The sequence below is a fragment of the Symphalangus syndactylus genome, chromosome 9 (assembly GCF_028878055.3).
Source record: "Symphalangus syndactylus isolate Jambi chromosome 9, NHGRI_mSymSyn1-v2.1_pri, whole genome shotgun sequence".
Taxonomy (NCBI): Eukaryota; Metazoa; Chordata; class Mammalia; order Primates; family Hylobatidae; genus Symphalangus; species Symphalangus syndactylus.
Genome location: NC_072431.2, coordinates 40,964,849 through 40,985,564, shown reverse-complemented (window position 1 = coordinate 40,985,564; position 20,716 = coordinate 40,964,849). Strand labels below are relative to the sequence as shown.

Genomic DNA, 20,716 nt, shown 5'->3' with positions numbered 1-20,716 from the left:
TGGCAAAACCCCATCTCTACTAAAAATACAAAAATTAGCCGGGTAGGGTGGCGCACACCTGTAGTCCCAGCTACTCAGGAGGCTGAGGCAGGAGAATCGCTTGACCCCAAGAGGTGGAGGTTGCAGTGAGCCAAGTTCGCACCATTGCATTCCAGCCTAGGCAACAGAGCAAGACTCTGTCTCAAAAAAAAAAAAAAAAAAAGCAAAAAAACCTCAGTAATTAACCAACAATCATATAATGAGGAATCCTTTTATAATGAAAATTACTAGCTTTTTTTTTTTTTTTTTAATCAATGCCATCTAAGGTATGTCCCCTATATTCTGGCAGGGGGGGAAAAAAAAAGAGGAAAATTTTACCAAAAACCTGAAGGTTGAGAACAACTAAAGAGAGGCCCCTCTAATAAAACATATGTACATCTTTAAATTCTTACATAAGATTCAAGAAACTTAAGTTTTAATGCCCCTTCATATTCTTACAGAATTGCAGCTCTGTAATAGCTTTCAAAACAAACTTACAAATGGGCAAGAATATTACAAGAACTCACTCCCATTCCCTAGAGGTAACCTGATACCTTAATGGGTAGTGGTGCAACCCATCCCTTTCTCAAGACAACAGGCATTATTGCTTTTCCACTCCACCCACCTACACACCCCAAGTGAGATGTGGTGGATGAAACCCATCACATCACAATTGTTCTAATGTAATAAAGAGCTGGAACTTTAGAAAAAAAAGAGATCATCTGCCTGGAAGAGGTAGACCTTGAATTTCAACTTAAAGAAGAGACGGACACAAACTTGAAGATAGGACGCTGGAGTTCTGTGGTCATTTGTGATAGCTTAACAAAAGCTTGGAGGAGAGGAAGGAAAAAGACTTCAGAAAGAAAGGAAGGGATCAGGACTGATAGCTCATGCCTGTAATCCCAACACTTTGGAAGGCCAAGGCAGGAGGATCACTTGAGGCCAGAAGTTTGAGATCAGTGTGGGCAGCATGGTAAGACCTTGTCTCTAGGAAAAAAAAATTTTTTTCAATTAGCCAACTGTGGTGGCACACACCTGTGGCCCCAGCTACACAGAAGGCTGAGGTGGGAAGACAGCTGGCCCAGGAGGTTGAGGCTGCAGTGAGCCATGTGCATGCCACTGCACTCCAGCCTGGGCTGAGACCTAGTCTCAAAAAAAAAAAAAAAAAAAAAAAAGCAAGGAGGAACTTTGGCTGGAATGGCAGGTATGAACTTGCACAAAGCAGAGAATGGGAAGAAAGGGGCAGTCACTCAGGACCCTTGAAGGCTATAAATGGAAGTGGACACTGCCATAGCCATTAACATATTTAAGCTACTAATATTTCTGTAAAGAAATATCTTCTAACTGCAAGTTAAAAACCACCAAAAAAAAAAAAACATTTCCATATACATTATGTACAACAGAGCCACCAATACAATACTTCTGCTATAGAGGCTAATGTGACCACAAGTGAGTCATGAAGTATTTTGCCTTTATTTCAGGTCCAACAACGTGCCCAGTTGATGAATTTTGCCTAAATTGAATGTCTCTGGTACCACATTGTTATGGGGTGAATTGTATGCACCCAAGAAGACAGACTGGAGTTCTAACCCCCAGTACCTTGGAATGTGACCTTATTTGGAGACAGGGTTTTTACAGAGGAAATCAAGTTAAAATGAGGCCCCAATCTAGTATGACTGGTAGCCTTAATAAAAAGAGAAGTTTGGACACAGACAGGCAGACACACAGAATGTCATGTGAAGACGAGTTATGTTGCCACAAGTCAAGAACTACTAGAAGCTAAGAGAGAAGCCTGGAATGGATCCTTCCCTGGCACCTTCAGAGGGAGGATGACCCTGCTGACACCTTGAACTCAGAATGCTAGCCTCCAAAACTGAGAAAATTAGTTTCTGTGTTTAAGAAACACAGTTTGTAGAACTTTGTTATAGCAGCCCTAGCAAACTAATACTCAGGTGCTTTGGCAGTCTGCTTGGGCCAGGTTGTCTTGTTGACTAGTAAAACACACATTTTGCCATAAAATATTTTTTAAAGAAAAACATTAATATTTTGCTTCCATGATGCAATTTCTATTTTACCATGGCCTTCTGTCTCACCACTTCAGAATTATGGACAAGTCTTAGGGATTCAAAACAAAAATAACCAATGTAGGGCTGGGCACAGTGGCTCAAGACTGTAATCCCAGCACTTTGGGAAGCCAAGATGGGCAGACCACCTGAGGTCAGGAGTTCGAGACCAGCCTGGCCAACATGGTGAAACCCTGTCTCTACTAAAAATACAAAAATTAGCTGGGTGTGGTGGCACATGCCTGTAGTCTCAGCTACTCGGGAGGCTGAGGCAGGCAGACGGAGGTTGCACGGAGCTGAGATCGCACCACTGCACTACAGCCTGGGTGACAGAGGGAGACTCCGTCTCCAAAAAAAAAAAACCTGTTAATTAATTAAATAATAACCAATGTAGTAACGATTACACAGATACATGAAGGATGCTTCCCCAAATAGAACCAAGCAAAAGAACTATCTAGTCAAGACTGAGCTCTTAATCCAAAACCTTTTAACCAAACCTATGAATCGGACCTACCTTCACTTGGTTTTATTTTGTACCTACCTATGCTGATGGTGCTAATAAGTATTATCTGGTTTGGGTTTCATTTTCTTTCAAGTCCTTCTGTGCATCTTCTGGTAAAAGTGTCAACAAAGAAGGGTCCTACACATTAGGGGTCTGCAAACTATGGTCTGCCAGTCAAATACTGCCTGCAGCTAGCTGGCTTTTGTATTTAAAGTTTTACTGAAACACAACCATGCCCATTTGTTTATATATTATCTATGGCTGCTTTCCAGTTACAAAGGCAGTGCTGAGTAACTGTGACAGAGACCTTACGGCCTACAACGCTTAAAATATTTACTATCTGGCCCTTCACAAAAAAAAAATCTGCTGATCCCAACTACAGATAGTGTACGAAATATATGAGCAGTTCCCACGTAAACCTTTATTGCTTGTTTCTCTCGACTGTCAATAATCCCAACTCCACTAGTACTATTTTCCAAGCCTATTTCACATATTTCACTAGAGAACAACAAAAAGAGGAAGGGCATTCTAGCACTTTGGGAAGTCAAGGTGGGAGAACTGCTTGAGCTCAGAGTGGTTCAAGACCACTCTGGGCAACATAGTTAGATCTTATCTCTACAAAAAATTAAAAAATTAACTGCATGTGGTGGTGTGTGCCTGCGGTCCCAGCTATTTGGGTGGCTGAGATGGGAGGATGGCTCCAGCTTGGGAGGGTGAGGCTGCAGTAAGACATGATTGCACCACTGCACCACACTCCAGCCCGGGCAACAGAGCAAGACCCTGTCTCAAGAAAAAAAAGAGAGAGAGAAAGGACCTCTTAGAATGTTAAATACTATATATTTTTTTTTTTGCTTAAATTTCTCTTAATGCTCGCCAGTTTTTCTGCACCCCTTTTAAAGAAATAAAGCCAAACTCGGCAATGAATTGATGTCAAGAACATGGAAGATATATTTCCTTTTTTTTTCCCTATTCTAATTTAGTATCCTAATAAGCAGTTTAGTAGAGTCAATTAAAGGGTAGAGTAACTCCAAGGTGACAATCAACACAAAATAGCCCATTGAGAACTTTGTTTCTATACAGGAATCAAATCAAATGCACCTGGAAGAAAAATGGTCAAAATTCAGGTAAATTGTAGCATGTCAGCTGCAAATTAGACATGTTCTTACTAGGCACTTCTTAAATATCTGAAGCTCTTATGGAACTAATTTCTAACTTATATAGTTATTTATACACTCACTCCATACTCTCTCTTAGACTGTAAGGTTGACAACAGGATTCCTAATTTGTTATTGCCCTCAGGGACTAACACAGTTCTTGGCCCATAATGTACTCTAAAATATTGACTGAATGAATGATAATCCAAGCTGAATTTGGTTGAAAATGGCCAAGCTGGCCAGGCGCGGTGGCTCACACCTGTAATCCTAGCAACTTTGGGAGGCTGAGGTGGGCGGATCACCGAGGTCGGGAGTTTGAGACCAGCCTGACCAACATAGAGAGACCTCGTCTCCACTAAAAATACAAAATTAGCCGGGTGTGGTGGCACATGCCTGTAATCCCAGCTACTCGGGAGGCTAAGGCAGGAGACGCACTTGAACCTGGGAGGCGGAGGTTGCGGTGAGCCGAGATCGTGCCATTGCACTCCAGCCTGGACAACAAGAGCGAAACTCCATTTCTAAAAGAAAAAAACAGAAAAAAAGAAAAAGAAAAAAAAGAAAATAGCCAAGCTTCACTGGCAGTCAGGATCTACAGGTTCTAGTCCTGGTTTTGTTACAAATAAGCTATGCGATGTTTTCACCTCTAAAATAAGTACTGGGAAAAGCTCATCTCTGGGTCCTTTTGGCCTAGTATACTGCACTTCTTTTATAATAACACATTATATAATGAACATTCCTTCAGATCACTTCATCCAAAACACTAGTATCACATCGTAGAATTCATTCAGGATAAAATTTCATGTTGTAGACACCAGAAACAGTTGGTGAGGGAGACCGACAGACTTCCACCCACTTTTCTTTGGACTATGCAACTAAGAACCTTAATATAGATTTTTTTTTAGACGGTACAAGTGAACAATTTAGTCTAGATTATCTATTATAACAAAGGATGATCAAGTGGCCATTCAGAATTTTCAACAACATATAGCAGTGTGTTCCTCACAGACAAGCCTTCTCCACAGTAGGGTTGTAAAGTCCTAACTGTGGAGTTCCTAACAGGAACTTACACCTAGAAACCACAGAGTAAATTCTGCATGCTGTAATAAGTCAGGCAGGAAGGGACTGAAAGTATGCAAATTTTTCTACCCACAGCCAATTATATGAGAAAGACAAAACAAATTTAGAGGACAAAAGAATATTCATTATTAGAATGTGTGAGTTTTCCAGATTACTGACATTTTAAACTAGATTGATTTCTCAAGTCAGCTTTCTTGACTTTGTAAATGCTTTAAAAAGCAATAACACAGGTGGAAAAACTGACCTTAACAGAGGAGAAATTAAAAGCAAAAAAAGAAATAACAGTTGGCAGATACTAGTTTATTTTGCCTGAAGTTAACATGCAACTTACTATTGCTAAAGGCCTACTCTGTTCAGAGAATGATTTTTTAAACCTCACATAAAAACAATTCTGAAGTCCTATCAATGATTTTTTAAAAAGATAAACTCTTTAACATTGATTAGAAAAACATTAGTGCAAGTGTGTGCCATACTTGGAAAAACAAAGATTTTAAGGTAGGATGGTGAAGCACTAAGTAAAAGTCAGAAGATCCAGCTTTTCAAGCTGTGAGAATTTAAACAAATCACTCAATGTTTCTGGATTTTAATTACTTAGGAGTAAATTAAAGGGGTTGAACCCAATAATCTCTAACGTCCCTTCCAACACTAAAATGCAAAAGCTTCTTTTAAATAAGTGGTTCTCAAACTGTTCCAGGAATACAATTAGTAAATATTCTAAAACTAAATTATTCCATGATCAAGTAATTCTAGGAAAACAAAGAAATGCATAAAGTCAGACAAATATCTCCACTGTAGGACTTCTTGAAGACTTTTTACTGCTAATTTACACTTTTACTCTCCTGGACAATACTACATAGTATGTAGTGTTTCTGAAGTTTCTTTGTAAAATGAGTATTTTAATTCCTTGAACACTTTCAACCTTTAATAGAATCCGCGTATCTTAGTAAGCACAATTAAGGAAAGCAGCTTTCAACAATAAACTTCTGAATTTAAAATCAGATGCTGAAGGCCAGGTGCAGTGTCTCACGCCTGTAATCCCAGCACTTTGGGAGGCCGAGGCGGGCGGATCACGAGGTCAGAAGATCGAGACCGTCCTGGCTAACACGGTGAAACCCCGTCTCTACTAAAAATACAAAAAATTAGCCGGGCTTGGTGGCGGGTGCCTGTAGTCCCAGCTACTTGGGAGGCTGAGGCAGGAGAATGGCGTGAACCCGGGAGATGGTGCTTGCAGTGAGCTGAGATCGTGCCACTGCACTCTAGCCTGGGTGACACAGTGAGACTCCGTCTCAAAAAAAAAAAAAAAAAAAATCAGATGCTGAAAGAAGGAAAATGCTCACATAATAGTCGAGGGCATCTATTTCAGAAACTGTAATAACATCTCCATAGTGTTTACATATCATAAAGCACTTTATCTTATATTAACTCTTTTGACCCTTAACCCTGAGAAGCAAGGACAAATATAATAATCCTCACAAGTCTTTCTCATCACAAGGATTTTCGGCTAGTGAACAGAATGATCACAATTTTCTTCCACGATTATAACCGTAGGCTTTCCTTGACCCTTCCTCCAAAATCCTCTTTTGTATAAACTGACCTGTTAGGAGACACCTCAAGGAAGGAGGGAAGCATCCAGAGTACGTGTGCCAGGTAATGTGCCACGTGCTGTCACCCAGATGATGTCATGTAATCATCTTAGTAACACTGAGTAACTATTATCCTTGGTTTTGCTGCCAAGGAAATTAAGACCCAGAAAGTTTAAGAAATGTCCCTTCAAGTGATAAAGCTGGGATCCACACCAATGTCCACCTTTTTTTCTTTAGAAGCAACCTGTGTTTTGAAATGGTTTCATGGTGAAATTTTTTTAAACGGACGTTGACCATTGATTCAGTTGAAAAAACTTAACATTTTATTTTGGTTTGTGTTTCATGGTCGATGGAATCTGTTTGAAATATGATTTGATTTACACAAATATTACAACAGTAGTTAGAGGGAGGTGTAATTTATACAAGAACTTCATCTTAATAATTATAACCACCTGAGTTCTTACTAGGTGCCAGAGAGACCCATATGTACTATCTCATTTAATCCTCCAAACAACTCCACAAGGAAGGATCCCAGGACTACTCTACCTTCAAGGCTTTTACCTCAGAATTTCCTCTCTGAAGCGGCCTGTTTCACCTCTCTTTCCCAGGGACTTTGCCTTTTATCTTTTTTTTTTTTTTTTTTTTTTTTTTTTTTTTTTTTTTTTTTGAGACGAAAGAAGTCTCACTCTGTTGCCTAGGCTGGAGTACAGTGGCGCCATCTCAGCTCACTGCAACCTCCACCTCCCGGGTTCAAGCAATTCTCCTGCCCCAGCCTCCTGAGTGGCTGGGATACAGGCAGGCGCCACCAAACCCGGCTGATTTTTGTATTTTTAGTGGAGACGGGGTTTCACCATGTTGGTCAGGCTGGTCTCGAACTCCTGACCTCGTGATCCGCCCACCTCGGCCTCCCAAAGTGCTGGGATTACAGGCGTGAGCCACCGCACCCAGCTGCGGGGAATGCCTACTTGCGCATGCAGGTGGCACTCTCTGCCCGAGGTCCGGGGACTTTCCCCTAGGCAGAAGGATCTTATCAGAATCTCCGTGCCCCTCCCTATCCCAAAAGCTCATTGTCTTTCTTGATTTCACCTTGATTTTCGCCTTTGGAACAGTGCTCTTAATTTTCAGAGCATACTTATCTTACCAATGTCAAACCCTATATAAACCCATTATCCAGATGCTTTCCCTTACTTATCGCTGATGGAGGGTCAGGATACCATGCCAACTCATACCTCTGAACTCCCATGACTCCTTACTACTGCTTAAGTCATCCTTGCACTCATCTCTGTTTGAATGCTCACCAAATTCCCAAGAGCATTATTCCAAATCTTGTCATACTCCTTAAACTGAAAATCCCATCTTTTTTATTTTATAGAATCTGAACAGACAACCTCGCCTCCTTACTGAATCCTAAGCTTTTATAAAAAGGTGAGCTTCACTGGCCTTCCTGCCTTCTCTAGCATAACCCACTTTCTCCTTCCTGTAATCACTGTCAGGAAGACTTCTGAGGAGCCCTTTCTTATAAGACTAATCCTGCCTCAACCTTGCATAAAAGTAAGTCCTATTTCCAAATATTCCCTGTTTTTTCTAGCACCTTGCTTTACCTACAAACACAGATGCTGAAATACTCTTGTCTCTAGGCTGTCACTTGAAATTTTCAGGAAAAAAACTCTCTCTTTGGTGTCTGACTTTCCTAAAGACACATCCTCTTCATTCATTCACTCTTTAAACCCTTTGGAATGTGCTTCCCTCACCCCTGTCTCCATCCTCCTTTCCTGCCCCATTACATACACAGGACTCCACTGAGACTTCTGTTTTAAAAGTTTACAAAGACCTCCCAATGGGTATTTCCAATGGCCCTTTACTAGGCTTTTGTCTTTCTTGACCTCTTGGCAACATTTAATGGAGCTGACCACCTCTTCTTAAAACTTTGTTCTCCTTGGCTTTTGTGACACTCTCTGGATTCTCTCAGTTTTGTGCCACTTCTTTCTCCCTACTTTGCCTAAGGCTCCCCCCTACTCCTGCCCAATATAGAATCTGTGCTCCCCAAAGTCTGTCCCATCTCTTGTCTTGACACATTCTCTCCTCGGAGTGCTTTAATCCATTCCTAGTGCTCCACCCATTAAGTCTGAGAAGTTTCTGTGCTTCTTCCCCAGAGCTCCAGTTCTCTAATGGCTTGCTAGAAATTTCTGCCTGGGATGGCAAGTGGGAAGAATAATGTGTAATTCATACGGACAAGTTAAAATGGCCAAACCAAACTCACTGCCTTTCCCCCAGAAACTCTTATTTTGGTAGGCTGAATACTCTAAACCACTCACCACTGTATCTGCCCATCTTCCATATTCCTTTGAGGTGGGAGATATTTTAATATAACCAATGTACTTGTTAGACTACAGATGTTAAAGGTGACTGTATAGTTATGAATTACATATATTACCAAGAATGAAATTTGCCATATAACAATGTGATTGAGAAGATCCAGGACAAACACGAAAATCCATGCAGACATGAGAGGCAGCTTCTACTCTGACTTCCAGGTAATCTCAAGGGAGCGGTAAAGAAACGCTTACAACCGGCTCACGCTTGTAATCCCAGCACTTTGGGAGGCCGAGGCGGGCGGATCACGAGGTCAGGAGATCGAGACCACGATGAAACCCCGTCTCTACTAAAAAAAATACAAAAAATTAGCCGGGCGTGGTGGCGGGCGCCTGTAGTCCCAGCTACTCGGAGAGGCTGAGACAGGAGAATGGCGTGAACCCGGGAGGCGGAGCTTGCAGTGAGCCGAGATTGTGCCACTGCACTCCAGCCTGGGCGACAGAGCAAGACTCTGTCTCAAAAAAAAAAAAAAAAAAAAAAAAAAAAAAGAAACGCTTACAACCATCTCCCCAACCAAAATAACTTCTTAAAGTGGTTTTCACTAGGGGGGGTGTGATTAGCCATTTAGGCTGGATGATTCTTCCTTATGAGAAACTGATCTGGACACTGCAGGATATTAAGTATCCCTGGTGTCTGGACACTGAGTATCAGAATTCAACAATCCCTCCCCAATTTAACAGCAAAATAATAATGGTAATAATAACAATGATGATGATGATGTAGAAAATCCCTGTAATAGAAAGGCTGGGTTTTTCCTCATTACTGAGCCCCAGAGCAAAAAAGGTTGCAGTAACTTTTCATTTTCCCAGTCATTTAAGACAAGAAGCCTACGATGGTCTATTCCCAAGACCTTCCCCTCCCCATCCAGCCGGTCACCAGCCAAATCTTGTCAATTCTTTCTACACAATATCTTGAATCCATTCTATTTAATACATTCACACTGCCACATTTTACATCTTTATTTCAACTGAGACAATACCTTCTAAACTCAGGCTCTGCTCTCGCCCATTTTAGCAAGCTTGCTCCTATTGGCCTCTGTTCTTTAAACTCTACCCTGCAGTCAACCTAACCTGAACTACCCACTACTTCCCTGATAAAGCCCACGTTTTCTATCTTCAAATCTTTGCTGAATCAATGTTCTTTTTACCTGAAATGTCGCCTTCCATGATGCAACCAATTATCCTGTCTCCTGAGTTAGAAATTTTGGTCAAGTTCTTCTCCCTCTCCTTCCAAATGCAGTCACAAAAACTTTTGGAGGACACAGATCCCTCTGACAAATGGATGAAAGCTATGAATCTCTACCCAAGAAATAGCCAATGTATGCACATTTTGCATACAATTTTAAGGGTTTCCTGTATTTGAATATTTATAAAATTTGGTCACTCCTCCTGCCTACAATTTAACTGACTTCTTTTGGGTCCTCACCAGCTCTCAGCAGTTTTAACAACTAGCTATCTGATTTCCCTGCCCAGCTTCTCCCCTAATGTGCACCAGTGTTACCTCCTGCATTCTACCAGTTTACTTTGCAAGGATTCCCGTCTGCTTTTTTTAAAAAAAAAAAAAAAAATCACTTACACCTACAACTCAATTAATTATAACTCAATGTTTCTGAGCCCCTGTTAAACTTTCAGTTAAACAAAAGAACTATTCACTGTCTTAGAATTGGTCTGATACACTTAACATATAAAACTGAGAATATAAAATAGAGCCAAAGTACTTTCTAGAGTATCTGAATTGGCAGGGTTGGGTTGATCACAAATGGTCTTCCAAAAAGGTGATTTATAAGCAGTTCTCCAAAGAGGAGAGAGACAAAGAGATCTTGTCTTAGAACAGAGAAAGAAAATGCTGGACATAGGACTGATAACTAAGGAAAAAAGGGGGAGATTTAAGAATCTTGAGATAATTCAAAACAATGAGGCTACATATTTGCTCCCAACCTACACAGCACCAAAACAATGAGATTGGAACCGATTTTGTAAAGTGATACATCAACTAGCAAAGTAAGAAACAAACAAGGTAAGAGTGCTTTCTTCTCTCTTAGCTCCTACTTCCCCTTCCCTCTCTTCAGCACTCCCTGCTCCTCCCCTTCTTGCTCTGGAGCTTTGCAGCCTCTGCAGTGCACACCTAAAACTCCCCAGACACACTGAAAACTCCCCTGGGTTATACACTAACAACTGCTTCTACAATGCTGACATTATCTGTACCTTGTACTTCTTACAGAAATCCTTACTCTTCCATTATACATTAAAGAAACCTCTAAAGAAGCCACACCTCCCACTGCACTGCCCTTTCAAAAAGGGAAAAGCTTGCACATGTTTCCCGGAACTGGAAATAAAATTAAATTAAATTTAAACAATGAAAGAAACAAAATGAAAAATACAAACATATATATGAGGAAAAAAAAAAAAGAAGCTAAGAGCCAAAAAGGAAGTTTGCAAATGAAGACAATCATATGCATTCATAATAAAATAAACCCAAAGGATTCCAACATAGGTAGGACAGTCTTGGCTTGTCACATTTAATACAGAAATTAAATGTGGAGAAAACTTATCTGTCCACGAAACAGCTGTAAGTCAAATGAAAACAGGTGATTGTGATAATGCCTCTATATTTAGAATATTTAGAATAGCTACTCTCCTAATCTAGAATATGAAATTTCATATATATAGCTACGTTTCCCCCTCACTAACTCATGTAGATAAATTTGTGCCTTAAAAATGTTTTAAAAAGTACAGAAGGCCTATTTAAAATATATATAAAAAATAGGAAAATTTTAAGTTATTAAGTTAAAAAGTATCTGTCAGAAACAAGTGATTTCTAAAAAGGTAGTACACGAGTTTGCAGGAAACAAAAATAATACATAAAGAATAGGAAAGGAACACCTCTCAAAACTCAGGCATTAGAAACAAGCAGTACCTTCATGCGTGATTGAAATTCTCAAAATGAATTCTTTGCGGTTTCACCACAATTTTGAGACATTTAAAAAATACAATTTTCTAGGTTTCGTTTTGGTTTGTTTTTTCACTGTCTTTTTATTGATAACCAAAGGACTGCATGCTCATTGTGGGGGACAAGAGGGACTGGATGGTTGAAAAAAATGTAAAGGATCATAAAAAAGTCACTTGTGATTCTATAGCAGAGGAAGCCATTTGTTAATATTTTGGCATATTTCCTTCCAGTTTTTAAAAATACATTTTTGAGATTGTATTGCATATACAATTGACAAACAGAAGATATAATCTTCTCTAGTTTACATTACACTGTTATGAAATTCCATATGTTTAAATGAATAAAGTGGAGCCAACATAGATTTCTATGTATTAGGGTACTGCTCGGCGTAACACCAAGTTTCTTGCTGCTGCTGTGGTTATAGTAAGTGTTAAGTCCCGACAGTTATATTGATTTTTTATTTTAGTCCAGGATTTCATTTGCTCCATTTAATTCTTTCACCTTATCCTAATTCCAGGAAATGCTTTCTTCCTTTCCTCACAGTGTGTTCTGTACTATTTTAAAGTTTACACCAAGATTTTAGAATGTGTTAAGCAAAGCATTCTGTACAGATGCGAGTTTAAAAACAAACACCCACTAAACACCTACAGATGTCCAAGGACAAAAAAAAATGTTTATTTTTCTGAGTAATGCAAAGATGATATCTTTGAAAATCAAATATACAAACAAGACAAAGGAAAGAATTCAGGAAATAATCATGCATATACTAATAATCAAATCTGTTTTCCAGCAAATTAAAAAGTAGCATTTTTCACTGATAAGAATGTCAATGCTCTTTTTACCTTCCTAATATATTTGCATGAAATAAAGAAGAAAGGATTGAAAGTCTTCCCCAGAGAGGAAGCAAATTCTGCTATCAAGAGCATAAACCATGACCAACTGTTTAAAAATATGGTGGGATCCACTTTTCTACTTCTTGGTACTTTCTTTTTAAAAAAAAATGTGGTTGAGAATTTCATTTTCAACCTCAGGTCCTTACCCTTTTTCAGGCTGCCCCTCATTCTAAACACAGTCCATTCTTAGAGGCTGTAAACACGGTCCATTCTTAGGCGACTGTGTCAAGGTCTCCCTAGACCACACAGAAGTCTCCTAGGACCACCCGCTGTTGCTTGCTCTGTGGGGACATTAATAATAGCACCTTAGAAGGATTAACAACAACAGCCCTGTGAAGTGGGCGCTATTATCTTTACTTAGCAGAAACTCAGACTTAGGGAGGTTAAGTGAAAAAGCATGCAAATGGTAGAGCCAGAACTTAAGCCATAGTCTTTCAATTAGGTAGAGTGCAGGCGGAAGCATGGACCAAATGGTTCAAGGAGGTAAAATGTGAAACGTGCATTATCAGGGCCTAAGGAATATGCTAAGGGGCAAAATTTTCAGTGGAAAAAGTAAGAATAGTATGTCTTATTATCATGATTTTTTTATAACGAGTTTTAAATAGTGAATTGGATTTCCCTGAGAGAGGGTTGCTAGATTTAGCAAATTTAAAAATGCAGTATGATGAAAATCTGGGACATACTTATACTAAAAAATTATTCACCGTTTATCTGAAATTCAAATTTAACTCAGTGTCTAGTATGTTATCTGTGAAAGCCTTTATAAAACAAACAAAAAAACACTAATACATTCAAGAGCTACAATTCCCACATCTGAAATCTGGACACTCTGTGGGCCACATGTCTTTGGGAGGCCAAGTAACGGGAAGTGTAGTGAGGCCACAGCTGTTCTTCACGGGCTTTCTTTTTCCTAGTAGCAGACACAGCCCTTGACTCCAGGGACCTAGCTTTCACCAAGTAGGCCACTTAATGTCACTGCCTCAAAACTCCAGACCTTCTCTATACGGATGCTATGAAGATTAAATATGACTGAGGTTTATATATCCTTAAAATATTTATTTTTTGGCTGAGTACTTTATAAATATATTCTCAGAAACCTGGATCAGATAGACTCTTACCCTCCTGACCAAGAAAGGTCTCAAAAATAAAAGTACTAATATATGGTGAGCCCAGTTGACAGTAATCTCTAAAAATAAGGAAAAGCAAAAAATTAGAAGTATGGTCAAAACCTGAGGTGAACTATGGAGCATGTAATGAGATGCCAAAACGGGTCCCTAGTAGAAAAAGTGGACAATCATGATGAATTGTACAGTTTTCAAATGGCTATGTATGGGTAGATTTTAAAATATCATCATGATGACTCATAGATCCTACCTGATCACAAATACATAGAGATAACATAACATAAAAATGGGCCAAAACCTTACTTATACATACCAATTTACCTTTCTGCTACTCTCCCCTAAACCTCCAACCTCTGTAGCTTGAAAAGGTTTACTTTCTTTAAAACAACAACAAATTGGGACTGTTTCAGGCAGTGTTCATTTAAGTATCTTCTATGCACAAGTTTAATCTTCAAACTTTAACAAAACCCAATCTACTAAACACAAATTGCTGTGAACAGAAACTGCCTGAAGAGGATTAATCAACAGCTTTGTATGTCTTCCTCGAAACAAGGCCAAACACTGAATCACTGTTGAATTCCTCACGTGCAGCTACACCCAGTTAATCTTGAAGAAGGCAGTAAACTATGTAAATCTACTTAAACTCGGAAGATAAGTACTTCCCTCATCAAAAGTTAGCAACATTTAACAAGTGCAACTATTGGAAGGCAAGAACATTAAACACACACAGACATAAACATACACATACACACACGCAGAAAAATTTTGCATTCACTCCCCTACCTCAGGACAACATACTACTTAGCAAAAAAGGCCTTCCGACATGCCACGATGTGCAGAAACCAAAGTATGGTTGGTTTGTAACTTAACTACCTCAAGAAGGCAGTTCCAAAATGGAAGTAAGGAAACAGGAAGAGGAGTAGCTAATAAAAGAATTCAAGAAACAACACAAAGGAAAAATGAAAATACCAATTTTCTATATTTAAAAGCCTTTGAGTATAAATCACTTTTTTTGTTTCAAAACACACAAAAATATTTTCACAGCTACAAAAGTCCTGATAAATGGTTTCATTTTGGTTTTTGGGGTGCTCTTTTCATACAATCAGATTGGATTTGCTTAATGAACACCGTATACTTCAAAGTCACAGTCAACAGGAATAGAACGTACACATTTGTCCACTGAGACTTGAACCAATCATCTTTATTTAGATACTGCCTACTGGGTTATCACTCCATTCAAAAGCTTCTCACTTTGACCTGAGCTGGGCAGGTGTATTTCTAATGTGCTCCCAGGCCTGTGAGGCAGGAAAATCCTGTTGATCCCAGATGATGCCAGAGATCAGTACTCCCTGATGCCCTGGCTACACTATGTGGGGGCAGGTGAGGGATGAGTACCAACCACCTCTGCTTTAACTGAAACTAGCTCACTCCTACACAGTCGACCCTCCGTATAAAGAGGTTCTGCATCCGCCTACTGTGTATTAAAAATATTTCGGGGGGAAAAACAATAAAAATAGCAATAAAACAATTTGAAAATAATACAGTATAACAGTTATTTACATAGCATCTACATTGTATCAGGTATTATAAGTAATCTAGAGATTAAAGAATACAAGAGGATGTACATAGGTCATATACAAATACTATGCAATTTTATATCAGGAACTTGAGCCATCCTGGAACCAATCTCCCTCAGATGCTGAGAGATGACTGTATATGCAAAATGTAAAAAGCTTTAAGAGTTGTACAATCATTCAGTACAGCCGTATTTTTATATCAGTGTGCTTCCAAACATCACAAACTTACCATCTGTATCATCCATTTACTTCATCATTCACCTCCTAGCTCACAAGTTCTCCCTCCCCAAAAAGGTGGGAGGAATCCCTAAACTGGACTTCTGAGATTAGAAGGGTGATGGGCGATGATGCAGATAAGCTCTCTATGGGTTGCTATTGAGCAGTACATGTAGGCAGGCAGCCGTAGTGTGGTGGCTTGGAAGGGAGTGATTGTCAGGGTTCAAATCCTGGCTCTGCACTTTGAGTTGAACAGACTTTGGGCAATTTGCTTAATCTATGCCTCAGTGTTCTTAATTGTAAAATGGATATACTAATATTGCCTGCCTCATAGGACTTTCAAGATGACTAAATGAGTTAATCTGCCAAAAACATTCAGAACAGCAATCAGCAGGTAGTGAAGTACTCAATGAAAGTTAGCTACTACTATTACGTATGTATAATGCAAGTGTGATTCCGAACCATTACGGTGTTTTTTCCAAAGGTGACTGTAAAGTATTCCTCACATTCCATTTTTTTTTTTCGGGCAAATTATCTGAGATCAGCTCTAACAGCTGATTATGCATTTCTAGACTAAAATCAAATTGCATCATATATCTAAAATCTGCCAATTCTTTCATCAAAATGAACAAATTAATATGAACTGCAAGGCTGAAGCTTAACATCACAAAATCTTATAAAAAGCATTAATTAGACTTCCCATTTAGGCTAAGCCAGGATGAGATCACAAAGTCACTCATGGTAACCAGGTCCCCGCGCTGGAAGTGTGCTTTCCCAGTGAATGGCTAAATACTAACAAAAGAAACCTTTGACTCAAATACCACTGGTACCCGGGGTCTTGTGTCTGTATAATGCCTACACATTCATTTCTTTCTTTGCCTATAGAAAAAAGAAAGTCTGTTTGTTTTTCTGATTCAGTCAGCCCTTTTAGTCTTTGAATCTAAGGAGAGCCCTGTGAAAAGAAGAGCATCTTATCAGCGTGCTCCAGACCAGCAGGCTACCCCCCTTCACACACAAAACCTCCAGCCCCTCACAGCAAAAGGCCTCGCCCTCAGAGCCTTTTCCCCATTTCAGAGCTAACACCCCGCCGGGTTTTGACAACAAATAAATGAATACACAAGGCCCTAACATAATTAGCCATCTTTTCAGGTAGAGTGAGGTAGGTGGGGGAGGAGGGGTTGCAAGGGGAATGTTTCTTGTAAATTGGCTGCATTTATGAAGTTGATGTAAGTGTACTGGATCCAAGAGCATTTCTTTTAAATGAAGCCACATGAAATGACTTCGAGATGCCTGCTTCTGAATCTTGACTACCTTAGCATATCCTTCAGCCGAGTCATAAATGCAGATTTTATTTATTTAATTAATTAAAGGAAAGAACTGAACCCAGGTAAAAGTTCCATGGACTTCCACATCAAGGGCATACAGACCACGGTGTGTGTTTACTGCTTCTCTAAAGGAAAGTTAACATAGAAAAGAACCAAAGACCAGAAGGCAGAAAACATTTCTTTTTGACACTGCCAAAATACTTGCAAATACACTTACGCTAGGACATACACACAAAAAAGAATGACTGACAACAAGACCTAAACATAATCGATAATCCTGTAAATACCTAAAGGGAAGCCACCAAGCATCACTGTCATCGGTCGTGACCTTAAGAGAGCCACGGTCTGCGTGGAAGGCTACAGTTCGCTTGTATCCTTTTTGGGATAATAACTTAATTGATTTGTCTCAGTGGCTAAGGATGTAGACAAGAGATTTATTATTGAGGAAAAATATCTGCAATCCTGTTTTTGTTTTCTCAACAAGCATCTTGCCACTGACCTCTAAATCAGTTTAACCTTTTCTAAACAGACTTGCACATTTTGTAGATAATTTAAAGCTAGGTTTTGTTATTGCTGCTGCTGAAAGGCTCTGAGATGTATCACAACATGGCTTCAGTAACCTTCTTTTAAAAACAAAGATGAAAAACAAAAGGCCTCAACTATAAGCTCCCAGCTCCATTCCTTTTCCCAGCAGGGGATTGTGATCTAACCACTGAAGTGGCTTTCGAGTTCAATCTGTTAAAAAATGTATGAAACGGTATTAAAATAGGAAAGAGCATGTGTATGACTCAGGCATATCCAAGTATCTTCTGCAACTAGGATGTCACAGGATTTCCCTGTGCTACTGAAAACCTTGAGAAAGTGACAGTAGAAGTTCCTGTTTCTTTCTTTTTTTTTCTTTAAATGAGGGGGGCGCGCGCGAACACACACACAGACACACACAGAGACACAGACACACACAGAGACACAGACACACACACACAGACACACGTCTTCCGGGTTTCCTACGAATCAGACAGGTTCTCTGAGGTTCCAAGCGAAGACTGCACACCAGCGTGACGACTTAATACCGTACTCCGCTACACACAAAGGTTTCGGGAAAAACCCAAACTTGTTGCAGAGCTGGGTGAAGCCCCCGGCCCGGCGCGCTTCTGCCCTCGCCGCCTCTCCGCTCCTGCCCCTGCCCCTTCCTCCACTTCCCACCCTGCCCCGCCCGGCCGGCGGCGGCGAGGGCATCTCCCCTGCTCAGGTCGCCGGCCGAGCAGTCCCCGCGGGCCGCCTTCCTGGGAAACAAGGTCACCGCCCAGCCGGTCCCTCCGAGGAGGCGCGGAGCCCCTGAGCGCGGCCGCCTTTGTAACGTGGGGCTCGCCGGCCTCGGCGCGGCATCCCGGCCGCCGCCTCACCTGCTTGCGATAGGGCGTCCTGCAGTTGCTGCTGCCCCCGGGGTTGCCACTGCTGCTGGGGAAGATCATCGCTGCGGGCGGCGGGTGCGGGCGCGGGCGCGGGCGCGGGGCAGCCTCGCCGAGAGGGGGAGGGCGCAAGGAGGGGGCCGGCCGGGCCCGGGGCCGCGGCGGCTCTGGGAACTCCCTCTCGCCGCGCGGCGGCGGCCGGCGGGGGCTGCAGCTCCGCGCTGACTTCCCCTCTGCCCTCGACCTCCGCACTCGCCTAAAAGTGCGGCGCGGCGACCAGCGAGACTCGAGCAGCTCGGGCAGCCGCCGCCCTGCGTGCCATGGACAGGAGTTCGCGCGCGGAGCTGGCGGCGTCGCCGACTCTCCCGGCGGCAGCGGAGGAGCAGCGCCGCCGCGTCCCCACCTACCGCGGCCTCAACCACCGCCCTGAGAGCGCGCCGGCCGGGGGCGGGGAGGCGGCCGCGCACCGCCTCGCGCCGCGCCCAGGCCCACCCGCGCCTCCCCGCCCGCCCGCTGGGCGCGGCGCCTGCCGCCCCACCGCCCGCCCGGCCCCCGCGCTCTCCCTCCCGGGCTCGGGGCCGGAGCCGGGGCCGGGCGGCCCGGGGAGCAGCCGGCGCCCCCGCTCTGGTGCAATGGTTGGGTCTGGTTCCCCGCATGCCGCACATTCCTCGGAGTAGCCAACCCCCCTCCTCTGTTCTTTTTCCCCCTCGGTTCTTTCCTAAGCACCAGCGGCAGCTTTGCACCCCGGCTCGAAGTCCCTTTTAAGGTCGTCGCTTCGGGGACCACTCTGGCACCTGGGTCTTCCCTCTCTTCTTCACCTTTCGAACTAGGCCCCCCCCGCCACTCTTCAAGAAAAGGTGCGGACAATCACTCCTACTTCGACGAACACACGACCCTCCCGTCAAACCTCTGCAAATCTCCATCCCCCGATTCACACGCTAAAATTTTAGCAGAGGAAACAGCTCTCCACTTCCCAGCCCCTCACCCAAATACGATCGGTAAAGTTTTGTTTTATTCCTAAGCCAGAGTACCAGCTTTCCTTCAAGATGATAATATCAAGGAGCGAAAATCCTTTAAGGCCATCGGTTTGGTAAACCTTTCTCCCTGAAAACTGGAACCGTGTAATCCTTCTTTATGTTAATTATTAGATGCGACACAAATGTGTTCTCTTCGAAGGACACAGAAACTCGGCAAAAAAGAGACAAAGGGAGGAGGGACTTCCCTTTGTTTCCCGATGTAAATGACCTAAGGCTGCTCAAGCTGTCCCTTTTCTCGACCACCTTTTCGTGGACGTATGAAGCCCCCCGAACCTGTGCAGTGCAGAAGGCCTCCACAGCAGCCCGGACTGGCAGAGCCTGCGGTCTCTGGATAAGCCACTGGGACGGGCTTGCCATCCTTCAGATTGGCCTGTTCCACGGTGACTTTTACAGAATACCATCGCTGCAGTAAATATTACAGAGTTCTTCCTTGGTTTCTGGTCTCTTAATACCTTCCTGGAAAGGCTCATCTGCCATGATAATGAAAAATCCTAACTTGTCTAAAAAGTGAAGGCGTATGCCTTCTGGCTTCCCTAAGGAAAACAGTGTCCCCTATGGAAATGAAGTCTTCGGGCAAAGCTGTGGCCATTCAAAGGCTTTTATAGCAGCAAGGAATTGGAAAAAATATTCATCCTAGATATCCTGCTGGTGACTTAGTGAACCTCTTCCATACTCAGACTCTTCCAACATTCTCCAGCCAGATAACTGGAAAGCCTCACCTATTAAAAATAACCATATAAAACACACATGTAATTCCTAATTCTTTTCATTAAAAAAAAAAAAAGCAAAGTAACTTACTCTGGGCACAGTGCTAGGTGCACAATGGACGAGTAAGAACTTGTCAGACAAAATTCACGTAAAAATCTGTCCTTTAAAGTGATTAAATATCAAACACAGCATAATAAGCATTCATTGAAAGTTGGTGTATCTGGTGGAACTATTTTCTGCTACTCCATGCATAAGACAACTGTTTTGGCTGCCTTTTTGCTGTCTCCTCTCACTAGGACCCTTTACTGCAAGTTATCAAGCACAAGTATAAAATAGAAGACATTCATCAGAATGTTCAAGTCATAGTTGCCTTTCTCTCAGACCTTACTGCTCAACACCCCAGCAGCTCAGACCTGTCATCTGTGCATCTATGGAAAAAATTCCCTGTACAACCTCAGTTGTCAAGAGTGGTCTCTTAGGAAACCACAATGTAAACCACAAAAGAACAGCATAGATTAATTTTTCTATGGCTGTACTCTGAGGTCATGATATTTTGGATGCGGTGCAATCCAGAATGCTAAAATTTGATTGGATACACTCTGCAATCGTTTTATGGGGATAAGAAAAGTTTTTAAGTGATGAGGAAATTTAAATTAGAAAACTAAAAGATTCTAATACTAAATACTAAGATATACTAAGAATACTAAA

At 41.7% G+C, this 20,716-nt stretch overlaps 1 protein-coding gene across 14 annotated transcripts in view; it reads right to left on the bottom strand.

Annotated features, from left to right (window-relative positions):
• Positions 1-20,716, bottom strand: part of RBMS1 (RNA binding motif single stranded interacting protein 1) — a 219,093-nt gene that overhangs the window by 118,673 nt on the left and 79,704 nt on the right. The window contains exon 1 of one of the 14 annotated variants that reach the window (XM_055291976.2): positions 18,258-18,681. The exons of 10 other annotated variants lie outside the window; for them this stretch is intronic. In XM_055291976.2, coding sequence (XP_055147951.1) covers positions 18,258-18,326 — 69 coding nt within the window. In that variant the 5' untranslated portion in view covers positions 18,327-18,681. Of the gene's footprint in view, positions 1-12,758; positions 12,900-18,257; positions 18,682-20,716 lie in introns of those variants that run through there. 3 more of the 14 variants (XM_055291974.2, XM_063609468.1, XM_055291979.2) reach the window with 3 other exon arrangements.